The sequence below is a fragment of the Elgaria multicarinata genome, chromosome 6, assembly GCF_023053635.1.
Source record: "Elgaria multicarinata webbii isolate HBS135686 ecotype San Diego chromosome 6, rElgMul1.1.pri, whole genome shotgun sequence".
Lineage (NCBI taxonomy): Eukaryota > Metazoa > Chordata > Lepidosauria > Squamata > Anguidae > Elgaria > Elgaria multicarinata.
In genome coordinates this window covers 42,382,752-42,390,474 of record NC_086176.1, presented here as the reverse complement: position 1 = coordinate 42,390,474, position 7,723 = coordinate 42,382,752, and the positions used below count along the sequence as shown (strand labels likewise).

Here is a 7,723-nt window from a genome sequence, read left to right as displayed (position 1 = left end):
TTTAACTTAAATTTAAATTGTACTGTTTTAACTCTGTATTTTAATCTTATATCAACTTTGCTGTGTGGTTTTATCCTGGTTGCACTTTTTATACTGTATTTCGTAATTGTGTTTTAACCTGTTGGGTGTTTTATTGTGGTTTTAATTTTGTGAACCGCCCAGAGAGCTTCGGCTATTGGGCGGTATAAAAATGTAATAAATAAATAAATAAATAAATAAAATCTGGCCTTGCACGGCAGGCACACCAGGCTCTTTCAAGCAATGCCATGATTGCAGGGGAAGTTCCCCATCCCTGAGGGACATGCAAAATGTGTCCTCTGCCTGGGTGAGGCATGTAAAGGGGACCCAAACATAAACTGGATTTACCCAACAGACACATAGGAACAGAGTCTCTCAATTGTATTGAATGGCTGTATGCCAGTTGCTGGGGAACATGGGCAGGAGGGTGCTACTGGACTCAAGACTTGCTTGTGGCCTTCGCGAGAGACATCTAGATAAGCCTTTGGTGTAATTCATCTGGCATGGCTCTTTTGTGTTCTTACGAAAGCCTTTCTAAGACAATATGCAGTGAAAGCTGGTGGCTCCGATTTCAGCGGGGCTGTGGATTCACTCTGGGTTTCAGTTAGAACCAGTCAGAACTCTAAAGGAGCTATCCAACATGCTGAACCCAATCCCCAAAATTGGGTTCAGCACCTTTGGAAGCTCCTTTATAGTTTTGACTGAACCCCAAAGCAGATTTATGACCCCACTGACATCGGAGCCACCAGCCGCCACTGATACATCATCAAATACAGATTTATATATTTCTTTTCAGATTCTACTTGAAGGATGGAAAAGTTGCTGTTTATGTGTATAGTCATATCGCATTGTTCTTTCCTGAAGGGTAAGAAGATGAAGGGATTCTTTCAAAATGTTAGTGTGAAAATTTTATATAACATTTTACAGATATAAAAAGAAAACATTTAAGAGAAAATGACAATACTTGGAACAAATAATCAATGTTCACTTGTCAACAGAGAGGGGGACACAATTAACTAGGTCCCCTAGCAAGTTCTGAGAATTGATAAATTTGCATCCCCCCCACAGCATTCTTTAGGGGGGATCTACACGACTGCTTTTAAAGCGCTTTAAAGCGCTTTGAAAACATTTTGAAACCTGTATATGCAGTGTGTCCTGGGCCCCAACAGTTGTCAAAACTGTTATAAAGCGCTTTAAAGCAGTAGTGCAGATCTCCCCCTAGAGTAAGCAGTGAATGAATGTCATATTGCACGGTCATTCATATATTCCTGTCTTATACTTTCTCTTCTTGTACTCTGTCTGCAATTCTATAGTCACGAACTTGAAAACAATCTTATGAGATTTAATGGGACATATTTCCAACTAAACGTGATGCATAGGATTGATTTTACAGGGAATTAACATCTATAGGGCTACCTCCCTTTTGTGTGTGTGTCTGTATGTTTCTCTAATCACTTTAGCTCAAAGAAGACTTATGTGCGACTTCCAGTTCCACTTTATGCTTTCTGGTAGCTGAACTACACCTGAGTTTATTTTCAGCACATTGCATATACTATGAGCAGAACATGCCTCTTTTTCACAGTACCACAAATCCATACCAATGTGTTTTGAGATGGTACCCAAATGGTTGGCTTCTGCTAATCCTATACACACGGACTTAGGAACAAGCCTCTTTAACACCGTGGGACTTTCTTATGTAACCAAATGTGTGGTTGCACTGTATTTCCCCTTGCTACAAACTGAAAGCTGTCAGGCTGATGAAAAATGTAGCTATCATGTACACAGCCATCATGTGAACTAGTGCTTGTTTGGTGGGACTTTTTACCCTATCATTGCTTCCTTTAACTGCTAGCACGTTGCTTCCATTAACTTCAACAGCTGCAGGTTTTCCTGTGCCCAAAAGTGTGGCCCCCGTAGCCTTTATGGCCTTTACAGGTTTTAAAATTTGATTGGGGGTATTTTTAATTGGGTTATGGGATTCCACAGGAAATGTGCTCTGAATGGCACAAACATGTGCTTGGTATCCTCTTCATATGATACTTAGTGATGATAGGAATGCCTAATCTGGCAATATGGATCTGGATTTGAGTGAGAATCTTTCTCCCATTTCTCTCTCTTCCAGCTTTGTTCACAGTTGAAGTGTTCAATCCGCCATTTATCGCAGAATATGGGAGCAACGTTACAATGGAATGCAGATTTCCAGTGAATGGCCAATTCAAGCTTGAACAATTAAGTATCGTTTGGGAGAAAAAAGAAGAAACAAATAAAAATGTCTACAAAATTTACAAAGGGAAAGAAGACTTTAAGTCCCAGGATAGGGCTTTCAAGAATAGAACCACTTTGTTTAAAGATAAACTGAGCTTGGGACACATTGTGCTCCAGATCTCCAGCGTGAAGCTCACCGATGCTGGGACTTACCTTTGCCTTGTTGAATATGATGGCGTTGACTACAAATATCTACCTTTGGATGTAAAGGGTGAGCATTCTAATGTAGAAAATCCCACTGTCTAGTTAGATTCCGTCCAGACTGCAGCTTCTGTCTGTAAGTATAGTCATGGGTTGCCATTGTTGGCCATCTGCTGAGGTTCACAGACCAGCTGAGGGCCCATGGCCAACCTCAAGAGCTCCTAGCCTTGCTGCTCCTTCTCCTTGCTGCCAGTGCCTGTTCACGTGTCCTCAGTGAGTGAGCAGCAGCGGAGTGAGAACAAGCAGAGGAAGCTGCCAATTGCCTTGCCGTTTCCTTCTGGTTGATGGTGTGAATTAAGCCTAGAAGAACAAGGGAAGCAAAAATGACAACAGGGCCTTTAGGTATCACAACACACCATCTCTGGGACTCCCTCACAGTAGAAATTAGACAGGTGCTGACTGCTTGGGGTTTTTGGCAGCTGCTGAAAATGTATTAGTTTCAAAAGACAATAATCTATAGCTGGAAAGCCCCCAGCTGTTGCCCAAATTCTGGGAAACGGGGCCACCACCAACGATCCAGGATCCCTGTGTTGATTGCATGAGGGAAAATAATAATAATAATAACAACAACAACAACAACAGCATTTATATCCTGCCTTTTTTCCTCCAAAGAACCCAAGGCAGTGTACATAACCCTCCCCTCCATTTTATCCTCACAACAACAACCCTGTGAGATAGGTTGGGCTGAGAGTCTGTGACTGGCCCAAAGTCACCCAGGGGATTTCCATTGCCGAGGGGGGACTAGAACCCAGATTTCCCGACTCCCAGTCCAACACTTTAGCCACTACACCACACTTTGATTAGATTTTTTATAATCCAGATCTGGAAGGATAATTTGTGGTAGGAAGTAGACGGTTGTTATCTCCAGAAGAAGGCCCTTTCAGTCCAAAAGCTGGACAGAAATATAATAAATAAATAAATTATCATAAGGCTGCATTTATACCCTTCAGAGATGAATTAATCTTTTCTTTCTTTAGCTCCTTATAGAAACATTATCTCAACCAGTACCCCTGTCCAGGCAATAGGTGGACACAAAGGATGGGAGCTTGCATGCCAGTCAGAAGGTTATCCGGAGGCAGAAGTTTTCTGGCACACTATGGATGGTGCAGACTTAAGTGACAAAGCAAATGTATCATACATGAGAGGATCAGACCAGCTCTACCATGTTACTAGTACTCTTCGAGTCAACACAAACATTACTGATACTTTTTATTGCGTATTTTGGAATGAACCTCTTCAGCAGAACACAACTGCTGCTTTAATTGTAACAGGTGAAATTTCCAAACACTATTCAAGATGCATGAGAACAAAGGGCTCTTTTACAGATTATGCTGAGCAAATCCATGTCACGAAGATATCTAATCCTGGCTTTCTGTTTAGAGTGCCTTCATGATCCATGTATTTGCAAACATTGCTCATGGTTAGGCCGCTAACCCTTTTACAGCAAATGGTTATTGAGTGTGTTTAAACTGTGGTTATAGCTATCATGATTAGGAATGGTTCACACAACACACTAAGCCAGAATGTTTGTCTGAGTTCCTTTCCCAACCACCTACAAATCTGGGTTGTTCCTTTCCTAACAACCTACAAGTCTGGGTTTGGACATCATGATAAAGATCCCAGGGATGCACCGTTTCCTAGATTGTTTAACTCAGCAGGAGCGGGTGGGCAAGCAGAAGCTTTAGGGTGGATTCCTGCATTGAGCAGGGGGTTGGACTTGATGGCCTTGTAGGCCCCTTCCAACTCTGCTATTCTATGATTCTATGATTCTATGAAGCCAGAATGTTTGCTTGCTCCCACTTCATTACAATGGGTGGGTTGTTTCAGTGTTTAACCTTCAGACCTATTGCTCCAGAAGACCTGTTATTCACTATGAAGGAAAAGCTGCCATTGCAAATTCTGGAGCTGCATCTCCGTACATCAGTCTAAATTAGTCTGATGACAGGGAAATCATTCAAAAGATTTTTTGGTTAAGATTTTGTTATACACAGACATGCACACACAGTGGCTGGGTTCACACGTAACACTAAACCATGATAGATTGCTAACCTCTATATGGCATAGATTATGCAAACAGCCCACTATGCCCATTCTGAAGAGTGGGGTGTTTGAGTGGATTAACCCCACCATGGGTGGTGGAAGCATCCCACAGATAACACACGACTCCATAATGGGTTCCACCAGAAAATAAACCATCATGGCTTAGCATGTGAACCCAGCCAATTAGTTCTTTACATTAATGGTGGTGATGGATAAAGAGAATTGTTTTACTAATACTTTGTACATTTCTAAGGTTCTTCTCAGGATATACAATTGATGAACAGAAGACTGTATTTTCGAATAGCTGTGGTTATATGTGCAATCCTTGGATCATTTCTCCTCTTTGCTGCCTTGTCAAAAATGGTATAGCTTGATTTATTTGTTAAATATCCCTGCTGTGTCTTAGTGCATGATCTGTTAAGGGGATGAAATAGTTTCACACCAAGTTATAAGGGGCTTCTGCCCATCTTTTCAGTATGGAGTGGTTGTGGGATTCATCTCTTGCTAATAAAACATGGCTTTCAGTAGCAGTGGCAAAGTTCTGGAGCCCCAAATTCACAAAATAGAGATGGTCCAGGTGAGTGGAGGTCAATCGCCAACAGGCAACAAAAAATATCAACTTGTCCAAAGATAGGAAGGACTGAGAGGTTTATTGCAGGCACAGGCATGTGGATGGGTGGGAAGCAGAAGGCAAGAAGCAGCAAGGATAAGACACAGAACAAGGCAGCAGGCGTTAATGATAAAAAGCCCATTCTCTGCAGCTGATTTTGGGCACAATCCTATGCATGTTTAGACAGAAAACAATCCTACAATTCCCAGCACCCCACAGCCAGCATGGTTAAGTTCTTCACGGTGGCAAGTTAAAATATGTTAAGACAGTGGTGGGGACCCTGTGGCCCTTTAGACTGCAACTTTCAGGGACCCTAATCAACATAGTCAATTGTGAAGGATGATGGGAGTTGCAGTCTGAAAACATCTGGCAAAGCACATGTTCCCCATCCCAGTGTTAAGGGCTAAAGTGATCTCCAGTATGTTCCATCCCCTTCTTTTAGTAATGCATTCACAGGGATGTGGGAAGTTGCCCTCTGCAAGATTTGCCCATCTATAGCCCAGTATTGTCTCTTGACTGGCCACTGGCTCTTCAGGTTCTCAGGCAGAGAGAGAGAACTTTCACATCATCTACTAAATGACTGGTGGGTGTGTTATTTACACTGGCGGTGGGGAGATTAAACCTCCTGGGACCTTCTGCATGCAAAACATCTGCGCTACCACTGAGCTATGGTCCTTCCCCACTCAAATCAGGATCTGCCAGGACCAGAGATAGGAGCCCCTGACTGGACCCTCCCCTTGTGATTTAGAGATCATTATGCGAATATTTTCTTTGGCACCCCAGAGCACAAATCTCTTCCCAATCCCACCCTGTTCCATCTGTGCAACTAGAGAATATCTAGACAGCAATGTAAAACAAACGTATCACATTGCTGTGAAAGGAAGTGGTAGATGTAGCAAAGCCTCAGAAGGTTTTCACAAGAGCTGGTTCTGGGACTGGTTGTGTAAAAAGCAAAACAGTCATCCGTGTTAAGCATATAATTTCCCATCAGGCACATGATGGCTAGGTTAGTAGCCAGAGCATGTGATTACACTGATGTCTCAGGTGATGTTTTGAGAAAAAAACAAAAGTAAAAAATGACAACAGCACTGATTAATAAAGCCGATTAATAAAATGATGGCTAATGAGCTCCCAAGCCAGATCACAAGAACAAAGAATGGAGGTGCATTGATATATAAATATTTACACGTGGACAGTGTAGACACACGCAAATGTATTTTGCCCCCAAATTGAATCTTTTGATACCCACAGAGATTACACTTAATTAACCTACATCTCACCAATTATGGTGTCACTTTTGGAAATGGACTGGGATCAACTAAATATCAATATTTGATTTTCATTCTTATTGTATTTACAGATAGGCAGATACAAGAGAGGTTGCCAACAAAAAAATACAACAGAATACATCTGAATAACACCTATTACAGGAAATCCCAACAAAGACAGTCTTATTTTTTAAAAAAAATCTTCTTTTCTGTGGATTACTTTACAATGATAAAACCGGGAAATACGTAGAGCAGGAGATGCACTGGAGGATCACTGTGTCATCAAAATGACCCACGAAGAACCATGTGGCCCATTGCGAGCATGTGATAAAACGCTCATCAGACAAAGCTCTTACTCTCATTTTTTCAAAAAATAAAGTGTATGGTAAAAATGTGTCATTGTTGTCAGTTTTATTTAGTGGTATAGATTCATTTTTTTTTTTTTTTACTTTTGTCACTGGCTGAGGAAGAATTGGTTTGATTCTTCGAGAAAATAGGAGAAAGTCAAAGGGTGGCAAGCCCATTTTTATTTTAAGAAATTCAGATATTTGATGGGAGAACACTCTATCTTTGGCCTTTGTGCATAGGCAGTTTGTCTTTAGATAACATGCAGTATATTTGGGGATATGAACACACTAATGGGTATACCAAATAGCAAATTTACAGTACATTTTTAATGTATTCAGAATCTCTTTTGGCATCTTCACCAAACACAATATCTCAGTTCTTATGATCAGATACGTCCTGCATTATCGTTAAGGGGATTGAGTAGCTCAACATCAAGCATCTACAAGATTGTACCCAGCCTTCTTTATTCTGCAAATCCAAAAAGCATAATTTTGCTAAATGTTATTCCGGCAACAATAGTAATTTTTTCTAATACAATTTTTTGGATTCGTGTATAATGGGGGTGGCATAAAGATCATGCCCACTGGCTCTGCCCCCCACATCCATGCCTGGATCCAAAGTTATGAACTTACTGCTTGTATACATAGACCTGGTGTAAACATAACACTAACACGTTGATTATTTAACTCATTTTAAAAAAAACTCAACAGTTGTTGAAATCTGGGTTGTTGTAAAGTGCAAACCCAGCCATGCTAACAAACCATGATTTGTTAGCCACAAAGAACCCAGAAAAAGAACCCATGGTTTGTTGTTGTTGGATTATAAATCATGAATGCAGAACTGTGAATGGTGTAAACTACCCAGAGAGCTTCAGTTATTGGGCAGTATAGAAATTAAATAAACTGTGGGTTGTTTTGCCAGGCTTCAGAGGCAGTGGTCAAGACTGGTTAAACCCCACCAACTCTACATGCCA

General features: G+C 41.1%; 1 protein-coding gene across 1 annotated transcript; it reads left to right on the top strand.

Moving 5' to 3' along the window:
- The first annotated feature begins 828 nt into the window (after nt 1-828).
- LOC134400420 (programmed cell death 1 ligand 1-like) lies at nt 829-3,877 on the top strand. The gene is made up of 3 exons (XM_063128753.1): nt 829-883; nt 2,141-2,494; nt 3,462-3,877. Exons 1-3 carry the CDS (start codon nt 829-831, stop codon nt 3,875-3,877), a joined length of 825 nt encoding a protein of 274 aa, XP_062984823.1.
- The last annotated feature ends 3,846 nt before the right edge of the window (nt 3,878-7,723 follow it).